Source organism: Drosophila santomea, unplaced genomic scaffold (assembly GCF_016746245.2).
Source record: "Drosophila santomea strain STO CAGO 1482 unplaced genomic scaffold, Prin_Dsan_1.1 Segkk89_quiver_pilon_scaf, whole genome shotgun sequence".
Classification (NCBI taxonomy): Eukaryota; Metazoa; Arthropoda; class Insecta; order Diptera; family Drosophilidae; genus Drosophila; species Drosophila santomea.
Window position 1 is genome coordinate 45,041 of NW_025319024.1, and position 13,574 is coordinate 58,614.

The 13,574-nt window shown below is 36.9% G+C and overlaps 2 protein-coding genes across 4 annotated transcripts in view; both read left to right on the forward strand.

Moving 5' to 3' along the window:
- Nucleotides 1-13,574, forward strand: part of LOC120457905 (acetylcholine receptor subunit alpha-like) — a 73,696-nt gene that overhangs the window by 36,995 nt on the left and 23,127 nt on the right. The gene's annotated exons all lie outside the window — the stretch shown is intronic.
- On the forward strand, nucleotides 561-2,320 carry LOC120457904. Its single transcript, XM_039645411.1, has 2 exons — nucleotides 561-2,148; nucleotides 2,210-2,320. The coding sequence occupies exons 1-2, from the start codon at nucleotides 784-786 to the stop codon at nucleotides 2,219-2,221; spliced, it is 1,377 nt and encodes a 458-aa protein (XP_039501345.1). The 5' UTR covers nucleotides 561-783; the 3' UTR covers nucleotides 2,222-2,320.

A 13,574-nucleotide genomic window follows, 5' to 3' on the forward strand; every position in this document is an offset into this window, starting at 1 on the left:
TTATTATTGATTAAAATGTATTTTAAAAGTAAGTTAAATTTTTATACCCGTTACTCGTAGAATAAAAGGGAAATCTAGTAATTCGTTGAAAAGTATGTAACAGGCAGAAAGAAGCGTTTCCGACCATATATAGTATATATATTCTTGAGCAGGATCAATAGTCAATTCGCTCTGGCCATGTCCGTTTGTTCGTCCGTATGAACGTCGAGATCTCAGGAACTATGAAAAGCTAGAAAGTTGAGAAATCCAAAAACATAGACGCATCGCATGTTTGTCGATTCATGTTGCCACGCCCACTCTAACGCCCACAAACCGCCCAAAACTGCCACGCCCACACTTTTGAAAAATGTTTTGATATTTTTTCATTTTTGTATTGGTATTGTAAATTTCTTTCGTTTTGCCAAAAAACTTTTTACCACGCACACTCTAACGCCCAAAAACCGCCAAAAACTGTCATTGTTGAAGACTCTTCACTTCCACTAGCTGAGTAACGGGTATCAGATAGTCGGGGAACTCGACTATTTGACATTATTCTTACATAATCTTGCAATGTGTAGTAGTAGTAGTAGTAATTGTGTATAAGCATAGTAGTATAAGTCCCATTGCAATATTAGAATGTAAGAACCTAATTATAAGAGTCGCGAATGTAAACAGTATACACACACTTGCTGAATAAATGAAGAGTCAGTCGTCGCTGAACTGTCACAGATCGCACACTAAAGCTCAGAAGTGGTCGGACCTACCGAAGTGATAATTTCAAAAGAAAAATAAAAATCGGCATTAATGAATTGTAATCCTGGCAATTACACATTAAAAGAACTAAAAGCTCTGTGCGTACAAAACAAACTTAAAAGTAGTGGCACAAAAATCGAATTGATTAAAAGACTTGAAAATATTAAATTTGATTGGTGCGCGCATGAAAAAAATAAAACAGCAATGAAAAAAATCAACGCCACAGAACAAACCGGTAAAATAGACAGGGATGAAAACAACGGCAACGGCGAAGAACAAAGTAGCGAAAACGAGATAGCAAGAAGTAGCGACAACGACGGCGACACGATGACGGCAACGGTTACACATACATACAAAGGAATGCAAGAAACAGAAGGTTCGAGAAAAGTAACGGGATCTTGCGAAATAAATGTTAACAACGAAAATGAGATCGAGCAATGTTCTGAGAGGCAGATGGTGAGCGCCAGCAACAATGAGTCCAACAAATGTTTAGCGATCCCGATGGCCAGCAACAATGATCCCGAGATGCAAATGGCTGGCAACAAGGAGTCACAACAATGTTTTGGAAACCAAATGATGCGGAACAATGTAACTATCCAAGACAGCGATATTCAAAGAATGGAAAATGAGTTGAAAATATTGAAGCTGCAAAATGAGATCGACCAGTTAAAAAATAAACAACAACGAAGTAACGACACAGACTCAAGCATTTCTTTCGAAATTTTAAAGGAGATCGTTAAGGTATACGATGGCGGAAACAATTTCAATGTTTGGATATCTCAACTTTTGAATGTCCAGAAAAATTTCAAGGTCGGCGACGAGATGATGCGTGCGCTGATTCACTACAAAGTTAAGGGCGATGCTGAAATATGGCTGTATTCAAGCACGAGCGCTACTATGGACACAGCGGATAAAATGTTAAGCCACCTGGAGAAAATGTTCGTAATGTCCAAAGAATCAAAGTTGAGTATGCGGCAGAAGCTACAGAACTGCGTCTGGATCAAAGGTGAGGAGTTCTCCAAGTACTACAACGAGCAGTGGCAGCTGGCGGATAACTTAGCAATGGCAGAAGATGAATTTTTGGAATATGTCATTGACGGCATACACGATGTCAATCTACGCAATCTGGCTAAGTCGCGTTCGTTCAAGACCGGATTGGAGCTTCTGGAGGCATTCCGAAACGTTGAGTTGGGCTACGTTCCTAAGACCAAATTACCGGAAGACCGTAGAGCAGGAGATTTTCAGAAGCCACGAGGTAATGCAGAGTGCTACAATTGCCACAGTCGGGGCCACCTGGCCAAAGAGTGCCGCAAGCCTAAGAGACAAGATGGGGCTTGTTACGCATGTGGCTTGCAAGGACATGTTGCTAAGGAGTGCAACCAATACAAGAAGTCGAAGGGCGGGGACAACGATTATGTAAGTTATATTGAATTAACATTTTGTACAAAGAATAATAGGCTGAACCCTATGTTTATAGAATGTCTCATAGATTCTGGCAGCCCGATAAGTATTATTAAAAAACGTTTTATACCAAGTCAAATTAAAATGGAAAAGACTACTTCTTTAAGTTACGTTGGATTAAATTTAAGTAAATTACAATACATGGAAGCGTAAAATGTTCAGTTAAATTTCAAATAAGATACTCCTATGTATTATATGTCGTGGATGATGAATCTATGGATATGCTATGTTATTGGAAGGATTTTTAGCAAGAGTAAAGGCCAAAATTGTAATTGATAATGAACACGAAAAAATATCTGAAATAAAAAAAGATTCGATAGTTGAAGAAAATCAAAATACAAATAAAGAATCTAAAAGTCATTATGAGACAAACGCAGACGAACAAAATAATTTTGAAAAACAACTATTATTAATTGATTACAATGATAATGAAAATGTATATGAGATAGGTTCACAATTAAATTTTAAACAAAGACGCGAATTTATAAATGTTATTGAAGAATATTATATTAAACCAAAAAGACCGAGTGAACCGAATATAAAATGTGAAATGAAGCTAAGGTTAGAGGAAGACAAGCCGTTTAGTTTTTCGCCAAGACGCCTGGCATATGTAGAGAAAGAAAAATTACAAGGAATCCTTGATGATTATTTAAAAGATGGTATTATACGACAAAGTGAGTCTGAGTATTGCTCGCCAATTGTACTAGTAAAAAAGAAATTGGGTGGCATTCGGATGTGCATAGATTATAGGAAACTAAATAAGATCACGGCGAAAGTTAGATACCCGATGCCATTAATTGATGATTTATTAGATACCCTAGCAAACAAAGTTGTGTTCTCGAAGTTAGACCTGAAAAATGGATACTTCCATGTTTATATGGACGAAGAATCGATAAAGTATACATCATTTACCACGCCACTAGGACAGTATGAGTTCACAAGAATGCCTTTTGGGCTGACAAATGCTCCGTCTGTTTTTCAAAGGTTCATCAACAAAGTATTTGACGACATGATTAGGGATAAGAAGGTGATAGTTTATCTCGATGACATAATGATAGCGACAAAGAATATAGAAGATCACCAAGCTATATTAAAAGAAGTATTTGAGCGATTGGTTAAAAACAAATTAGAGCTACGAATCGATAAATGTATGTTTTTTCAAAGTGAGGTGAAATATTTAGGATATATAATATCAGAAAAGGGTATTAAAGCAGATGACGACGGTGTGAAAGCAATTGAAAATTTTCCCGTGCCACAAAAAGTTCATGATGTCCAGAGTTTTTTGGGGATGTGCTCGTATTTTAGAAGATTTATACAGAATTTTTCAACAATAGCAAAGCCACTCCATGATTTGACAAAGAAAGACAAAAAGTTCGAGTTTGGCCTAGCGCAATTAGAAGCATTTGATGTATTAAAAAGCAAGCTGTTAAAAACGCCTATTTTAGCATTGTACAGTCCTGAGGATGAAACAGAATTGCACTGCGATGCAAGTTCGATAGGTTTCGGATCAATTCTCTTGCAAAGGAAAGCAGATGGTAAATTACATCCAGTTTTTTACTTCTCAAAAAGGACAACGGATACAGAATCAAGGTATCATAGTTTTGAACTGGAAACACTAGCAGTAATATATGCATTAAAAAGGTTTAGAGTGTACCTACAAGGAATTGAATTCAAAATAGTGACAGACTGTAATGCCCTCACAATGACGTTGAATAAAAAAGACTTGAACCCAAGAATAGCAAGATGGGCCTTGGAATTACAGAATTATCTGTATAAACTAGAGCATAGATCAGGAACTAGAATGAAACACGTTGATGCTCTTAGTAGATGTAATACGATTTTGGTAATAGAGGAAAATACGTTCGAGGACAATTTAGTTATATGCCAAAACAGAGACGAGAAGTTGAGAAAGATTAAAGAAATGCTAAGTAAAGAAGAAAGCGAATTATATGAAATGCGAAATGGTGTGATTTACAAAAAAGTAAAAGATAAGTTACTGTTCTATGTCCCGGAAGCTATGGAAGAACACGTATTGTATAAATACCACAATGAGTTAGGCCATGTAGGGAAAGACAAAGTTACGGAAATGGTCGGTAAAAGTTATTGGTTTCCAAATGTTAGAAGTAAAGCGGATGAACATGTTAAGAACTGTCTAAAATGTATAGCTTTTCAAGGAAAAAATGGTAAGCAAGAAGGAACTGTTAATATTGTACCAAAGGGAAACACACCATTCGAAGTCATACATATAGATCACTATGGTCCGGTAAATCAAAAGAATTCTACGAAAAAACATGTATTAGTAATTGTTGATGGATGCAAAAAGTTTGTGAGATTGTATCCAGCGAAATCAACAAACTCAAAGGAAGCAATGGAAGCTTTAGGTGATTATTTTAGAGCGTATAGCAGACCAACGACCGTTGTTTCAGACAGAGGGACATGTTTTACATCAGATATGTTCGAAGAATTTTTGGAATCAAGAAACATTAAGCACGTCAAAATTGCAACAGGCTCACCACAAGCAAATGGACAAGTTGAGCGAATAAATAGAGACCTAGGACCCATGATTAGTAAGCTCGTAGATGTAGAAATGAACGCACAGTGGCACAAAGTTTTGGAAGATGTAGAGTATGCAATGAATAATACAAAGCACAGAAGCATAAATGAGCACCCAAGTATAATGCTGTTTGGAGTGAATCAAAAAGGAAAAATGCTAGATTGTTTAAAAGAAAATGTATTGGAGTCAATGCTAAAAAGAAAAGAAATTAATTTAGAGAAAATTAGACAAAATGCAGAAGTTTCGCAGGAAAAAGTACAGAACTATAACAAGAAATATGCTGACGCTAAACGACTAGAAGCAAATAAATACAAATTAGGAGACTACGTTGTGGTCAAGAATTTTGATTCAACAGTTGGAGCGCCTAGGAAATTAATAACCAAATATAAAGGCCCCTATGAAATCGCCAAAGTACTAGACAATGATAGGTATTGTATCAAAGATGTGGAAGGTTTTCAGTTGACACAAACACCATACGATGGAATATGGGCGGCTCATAATATTAAACCATGGCTTCAAGAAAAGAATTCGGTATCAAATAATAAAAATATAGAAAAGAAAAATGATAAAGAAAAACAAATGTCTAAGGTAAATGTAAATAAGAAAACCAAACCAAATGTAACAAACACTGAAATAAGTAACGAAAATGTAATGATTACAAGAAGTAGAGCGGCGAGGATCAGGAGATCCTAATTATCAGAATGGCCGAGCTGTAGTAGTAGTAGTAGTAATTGTGTATAAGCATAGTAGTATAAGTCCCATTGCAATATTAGAATGTAAGAACCTAATTATAAGAGTCGCGAATGTAAACAGTATACACACACTTGCTGAATAAATGAAGAGTCAGTCGTCGCTGAACTGTCACAGATCGCACACTAAAAATGTAACTTAAATAGTCAAAAACATTTTGTATAAAGCGTGTGTAATTTTCAAAAGCAATAAGTCTTCTAGCGCTATCTGCCATAAGACAACGTATATTCGCTTATTCTTCAGATTCCTTATTTTTGGTCATTTGCTAGAACCATTAATTAAAAGTACCTTAAAATGAAAAATAGTTTTTCTGCAAACGCTTTCAACCCACTGGTAACGACTGCCGTTCCATCGCTGCGTCTAAGATCGACGGCTTTGACAATAATGTCCTACCTGCTGGGTACCTGGGTTTTAACAGTTTCAACTTCGCCAATAATATTTTCCGTTGTGTCACTTCTAAACCCATGATTGTATTTTTGAGCAACCAATTTATACCTAACGACTTTGTATATGTCAATTCGAAACGGGCTGATTAACGAACATGGGACACTTCAGACTTGATAGATCTAAACTGCTATACGTATGCAGTACCAGTTACTATATCGTCGAAGAGGGCCAGTTCCGTTTGGTGCGGTATTGAAATGGTAGAATCTCAAGAACTCTGCTTTATTTACCATTACTTGGCGATACATTTTTTTAACATCTGCTGTCAGGGCAAACTTGAAACGAAATAGTGTGGAGCAAAAATCATCTTGAATAGATAATTTAATCATGTCATTAAGAAAAAAATTAGATTTCGTATAGACTACCATTATTAGCAACGTCACGACTGCTTAAGATATGATTTTAATATGGATGCGCCAAGGTAGTTGCGCGTAAGATCCTCAACCTGCGCCGTTTGCTGCAGGAGGTGTCCCCGTGGGACGACGCTGCTCAGGGGATTGCTGCATTGGTGTTAGGACACGTTTCTGCCCACAACACAGCCACCTTGCTGTCGCCTCTGTGGCTCTGGTGTGGTACTGAGTGCGGATCGGGTCAAGGTGGTGGCCACGATCGGTGACTATAGCTCAGGTGACCAATTGGAATAAGCCGGTAGCAAGGTCGTAGCTCCGACTTGATATTAACAGCGGTTATTTTTAATAAAAGATTCGATTACTATGATGGACCTTTATTCTTTGGCTGTCAGTTTAGAATGGTTAATATAAGAAGAGAGAACTTAAGATTACCCTATCGTACAGATCACGGCGGCCGACCAGCATCCGAAGTAAGCCTTCATGTGTCGTTCGTCGCACAAAGCTTTTACTGCGGTTACTTGTTACCTTGTATACCAAGTAATTAGATGCTTGAACTTTCTATTAGATAAAATCCTCTTTGTAAAATAAGTTTCGAAACCGAAGTCTTAAAGTGTCCGAAAACATAATCTCAGCTGCTTACTTGGACACTAACGATCGACGTAGTTATGATCATGCATAAGAAGAAGTCGCATACATAAGTGTTACGTGAAAGGCTGGATAGATAGATTGTCTTTAGGTGGTGGCGTGTAGCGTATAACTATGCAGTAAAACGTGATGGCAGAGTTATCAGTGTGGCTCCAAATGGTGGGTGAATGATTGTAGTTTGTGAAACTATGTATCAACTACGAGAGAAACCGTTGTGAAGCTAAGCTTAAATTATGAATAAAGCGCCCCATTCGTTGTGCGGCTCGTACAAAAGTGTGTCGTTTAATGTTTAAAAGTTCTCCCTTAAGTCTAGAAGTACATGGGTTCTTATATTTATCAAACGATCGCAGCTGTCCCCAGACTGCTTCATCAGCATACGGCCGGATGGTATTTTACTGACCGCTGTGTCAGCAATTGGCCGGATACGTCGTTGATGGCTTTCTGATGGTCTTCCCGGCTCGTTGGGCGCGGACTAGTAGCAAAGCTGTCCTTTCCATTTATGATTGGTAACTCTGTTCAAGACAAGATAAATTAGCATTAAATTTAAAATGTTTATGTCGTCTTTTCTGGATAACAAAAAGTCGTAAATCGATGGCACTTTATCTATAAGGTTTTTTAAAACAATGCTGAGTATTGCGATATTTACAATTTATATATATAACTTATAATTATAAAATAAAATTTTGAAACGAACATGGCTACATACTTCTAGAAAAATCCAAACTTTTCTCCATTTTCCCGCACCGCAACATATATAACCCCTTAAAGAGTAATATATCAGCTTAACAACTTGTTCTAAAAATGCCTTTTATTATATTGATCCTCCGCCAGTTCTCACATTGTTAATCATTAGTCTCATAGTCTCACCTAGACGGATAGCTATTTGTCACATACTCATCGTCTCACCTAGACAGATAACTCTTCATTAATCCCTCATCGCACAATGGCGCAAAAGATACAGATACTATACAGAAATCTAATTTTTGATGACAACAGATCGTTGCATCGGATATTGCATTCGACAGGTAATACTTCAGAAGCTTGAATCCAAAAAATCAGTATTTTAAAAGTTATACGTGTTCAAAGTTGAACCTTTTTTGGGTTGCAAAAGAAGCAGGTTTTTTTTGTAAAAAAATAATATTCTTTGCACGTGCAGTCATACCTGTTTTACCAAAGTACTAATTTTCACATATTTTTCAACTTTGATGGAAAAAAGAAAGCGATCTTACACCGACTTATGGCGTATGAGGTGTTGTTCTTGAATATGTTCTTTATCATACTCAAAAGAGATCGGGTCCCCCGACGTACCACCCCGACTTTCCCAGGCAAAAGATACTTTCAACTCAGCGTAAATAACGCGCGGCTTAGTGCAAATTCTGCTACAAGCGTAGTCGCAGCGCATTACGAAATTGTATGGCGGGCATACATTTTTAAATTAATGTATAATGATTAATTATTCTCCAAAAATATTTAACTAAGTAAAATTGAATGAATTTTTTAAGCAAAGAAAATAAAAATAGATGAAAAAATGACAAAATAAAAGACAAAAAAAAATTTCTTTAAAATTTATATATTTTTTGTTTTTAAAACATAAAATATGTACCATATTAGCGTTTTCAGAGAAAACAATGGAAAATTATTTGCCGAAATTGGATACAAATTGGGAAAACTGCCTCAAAAACATAAATTTTCGAGTATAAAATCTAATATTTATCACTTATATATGTTTATAGTATGACCACTTAATGGAAATTACTACCTTTCATTAAAAAAAATATTATGAACATTTTTAAACTGGTTCAAGAGTTATGATTTTTGTAACCCTAAAGTATCTAAGGCGCCACTGTGCATCGTCTCACTTTGACGGATAACTCACAGCTCATCGTCATTTTTATACAGATTACTTTCGTTAGCAAACTGAACTCATTGGCGGGCTTTTCTCTTCATTTTTGTTATTCAATTCGCTTGGAATTTTCACATCTGGCCCTGGTCGGGCCTTCAGTGGAACGACAAATGGTAAAATTCAGTGCAAGTTGATCTTCGCCATGAGCGTACTCATCACTCGGTTAACCTGCCCATTTGCACGACCGCCCCTGCAGCAATCAAATGCAGTTTAATTTTTTGTGAAACATAGAACTCTGAAACCTTAGTCCTGGTGAAAGTTCTGCCCTGATCGGTGATGATGCGCTGTGACACACTAAACAATGATAGCGAAGATTTCAAAGCATTTACACAACCTCCGGCATCTATCTTTAAGGTGTGATATAAATAAAGAAACTTTGTACAAGCATCAATCTGAACAATGACGTACTCTTTCTAATCGCTCTTGCCGCTCAATTCTCCCGTTATATCGATATGAATCGTATGCCACGGTATACACTTTGAATAGGATGCAGTTCCGCTTGAACTTTTCTGCAAGGTGATTTCACAGATTTACTGCTATGCAATTTGAAACGAAGTTACGATCGCACTTGCTTATTTTGGCAAACTAATAAAACTGATACACTTTAACGAGTGTCTTTTGCCAACCTAAATGCATTATAGACTAATGGACTTGATTAATTAGCGACCATTTTAAAGTTCTGGGTTCAACTGGTAATAATTTTTTCTACATAGTCTTTGTGCTTTGCGATATAATACACCTTTTCGAAGATCAAGGGTTTTGGTCAAGTTTTCGGACAACTCATCTGAATCCCACTTATTTACAGTTTCCGATATCGCGGGGTCTACTCGTTGCTCATTAAGAAGCCAAGTACTTGAAATTTCAGACAGATTTACTCGTTTTGTTCAATAACAAAATATGTTCGGGTAACGAGGGATTTCTTGACAGGAAATTGATGTGAGCCATACGCTTACCCCTCTATATTGATATAACGGGTGTTTTTTTTAGAGGTATAGAACCTTAAGTTGGCATTACTGTTCAAGATGGCGACCGATTTAACAGCTGTCAAGTGATTTATTCTCAGTTTGGTTTGGCAATTCGTCATGCGTGCTTACAAAATCCAACTCGTGCAAGAATTGAAACCAAACGATCATCAAGCAAGGCGTAGATTCGTCGAATGGGCCCAAAACGAGATTGCTGTTGTTCCCGATTTTTCATAAGCCTCCAAGATCTTGTGATTTAACACCGCTAGACTACTTTTTGTGGGGCTATGTAAAGTCATTGGTCTATGCGGATAAGCCACAAACGCTAAACCATTTGGAAGACAACATTCGCCGTGTTATTGCCGATATACGGCCAAATATTGGAAAAAGTCATTGCAAATTGGACGTCCAGATTGGACTACATCCGAGCCAGCCGTGGCGGTCATATGCCAGAAATCATATTTAAAATGTAATGCCACAAGATTATCTTTCATGTCAATAAAATTCATGTCAATCGAATAATCCATCGTTGTTTTATTGCAATTTAAAGTTCTATACCTCTAAAAAAAACACCCTATATATCTCTATATTGATATTATCCTAAATCTGCACCAGAGTCAAACCCAATTGGATAGACCTTACCTCGTTGCAGCAAACTTCCCATTGGCTCTGCCACAAAACATTGGTTAACGGCTTGTATGGCTGCAGTTCCGTTTTTGGGGCACTGATTGGAAAAATGTCTTGGTAACCAATAATATTTGATTTGTCACGCTGAGGTTTCGCCTCTCTTTCCTGTTCGCATTTTACTTCAGAATTCAGAAACTCGATGTCCCGGCTTTGAACAGAAGTGACACACAATAGGTACTCTTGGGTGCTTTGGGTCAGGTCCAAGATAGACATCACGAGCAAGTAGTTTTTTGTCGAACGTGAAAGCTTTTAATTCCGCTATAGTTTACTCCTACTGCGCACATTGGATGTAAAAATAAAAATGCAAACGACTGTCAATGTTTGTCATATGCGCAAGAACAGTTGTAACGGCAATTTCTTCTATTCCCATATTTCGCCACTTCGTAGTCAGCGTTGTCACCAACCGATTTGCGTAAACAGAGTAACATTCGGCTCCAGTCGGGCGTCTCTTCGGTTTCGAAGCGCTGGAGAAAGAAGTCCTGGAACTCATTCTAAGTCATACCGTGATAAGCCACTGAGATGCACTTCCCTCCATGCAGTTGCTCAATGCCATGATCAAGTTTGTTTACTCTTATTGTCACGCTTATATCAAAGCCCACATATTTTTATTAAATTTATTAGTCTTGTATATTTCTAGAATTTTTCAAAAATGTATTGTCAATCATCAGATTTAAACAATATGGTCGCATCGAACGCATGCTGGATTTTGAAGTGAAACAGGCAAAAACAAATCAGCTACTTCCGTAAAGAACCGCAAAAGGTTTTTAACCTGTTGTTGAGGCTGAATCGGTTTATGAAGCACCTCTGAATAAAGTTAAAATAAATTTAAAAAGAAAAGGTTAACCGAAGTATTGAAAAAATATTTGAAATCATTGATTTAGGGCATCGCGCATAACCGGTTTTTTTTTGTATTCGAAAGACCCAGGGGTCTGCATAATACCGTTCAGCCTAACTAAAGATGATAAGGTCAATATAAGACAAATTTCCGCCCATTTGCTGGTCAAATAAAACACCGCTTACCTCTTATTGCTAATCAAATATTAGTTAGTATGAAAGCCATAAAGAAAAAATGGTTTACATATGGCGAGGGCCATTCATCAAATTCCCATTCACCGGAACTCGAAAATGTATAGAATTACATATATGAAAGATGTTTTGATAGTAAAGACTATAAGGCTATGGGAAGACTAGATACTTGATCGATTGATAAAGTAACCCTAATGCAAGCAGATATTTTCTTTAACATAAACCAGTTTTAAAACCTTACTCGGCAAATAGAGCAATAGAGTAATATATATATTTAAGCTTTAAAGTTGTAAAACTACCCTCTTCGCAGACAATTTACACCAAATTTCTATGCAAAAGACATTTTTACTGGTGCACATGCCATGATTATCTGTTGAGTTTCATACGGACAAAATCATGATTAGTACCATTTTGTTACACATAATAAAAAAATAAAGAATATAAAATTGATATATCAATATACTTCTAAAAGTCCGTATGCTTGTTCCCAGCATCTCGATTGTACGGACTAGCAAACTATTTTGATCGGCTAATAATTCTGATCAAACATACTTTAGGGAAACACAAAATCTGTTATTTACTTAGCACAATATATATTAAAGGAGTATAAAAAAAATACTCCAAAGCGACACAAATAGAGCATTAAAACAAGAGAGAACGCTATAGTCGAGTTCCCCGACTATCTGATACCCATTACTCAGCTAGTGGAAGTGCGAAGGAGAGTCTTCAACACTGACAGTTTTTGGCGGTTTGTGGGCGTTAGAGTGGGCGTGGCAAAAAGATTTTTGGCAAATTGATAGAAATTTACAAGATTAATACTAAAATTAAAAAATATCAAAACATTTTTAAAAGTGTGGGCGTGGCAGCTTTGGGCGGTTTGTGGGCGTTCTTACGGACGGGCAGACAAGCATGGCCATATCGGCCATATCTGATCAAGAATATATATACTTTATATGGTCGGAAACGCTTCCTTCTGCCTGTTACATACTTTTCAACGAATCTAGTATACCCTTTTACTATACGAGCAACGGGTATAAATATATTTTTAAAAGTATTTTTAGGAAGTACTGAAATAAATTGATTAAATAAACGTTGACTTTTACGAAAATAATGCATCACTAATCTAGTAAAGATATGTCTCCTACATTATTTCTTTGTACAGAAACCTACTGCCGGTGCTTGCAGCTGCCGGAAATTCCTCTATTCAACTCTCGTTTTCATACCCCAAGCATGCGCATTGCTGCCAAATTTATCAAAGAAAAATATATTTAATCGCTAGAATTCGCTACCATAAAAATCGTCTTTCATATTGCAAAAATGACTAATAAAAAGGCGTGATCTATGCATAAACAATATATAGTGCAAAAACAATGTTTGTCTACAATAATCGAAAATTAAACATTAAAGCAAACTATCGGAAGCTGCCGCTAATTCTTCTTTGCGCTCATCCTCCCGCTTGAACCGAATTTGTTGTTGCTCTTGCCATGGCTACTGGAAACGTTACCGCTGATGGTAACGGGGTGATATTTTTGAGACAGATTCTTTATCAAGTTCTGCGTTAACTTCCTTTGACGATTCCGTTCTTCATGTGAGGTTGTAGCTGATCGATGAGCTGCAAACAAACATTTGGGAAAATTCTAAACGAGCTTTATGATCTTCGATTTTAATGACATTTTAAGCGATTTGAGTGAGAAGTTCGATGATGTTCTCGTTTAATCCTTAGTTCTTGGGTAGATTTCAAATCCACGCCTACTCAACCTTTGCTGACGTCATTTCTCAGTGCAATTGTGGCCATCAGCATTGCTGCTGCCCCCTATTGAACTACCAAATTCTTTGGAGGCTAAGCTAACTGGCTGGATTTTTATTCCATGTCTACGATAATAGATATCCATACTGACCTCACAAACATAGAAAAGCTGCAGCATTTACGATCCTGCTTGAGGGACACGGCGTTGGAAAATTTCGGAGAGCAACTATGCTATAGCTTTGGAGTTGTTACAAAACAGATTTGCTAATCGGCGTTTAGTTTTTTAGGTGCATGTAACTGAGATTCTGTGGCT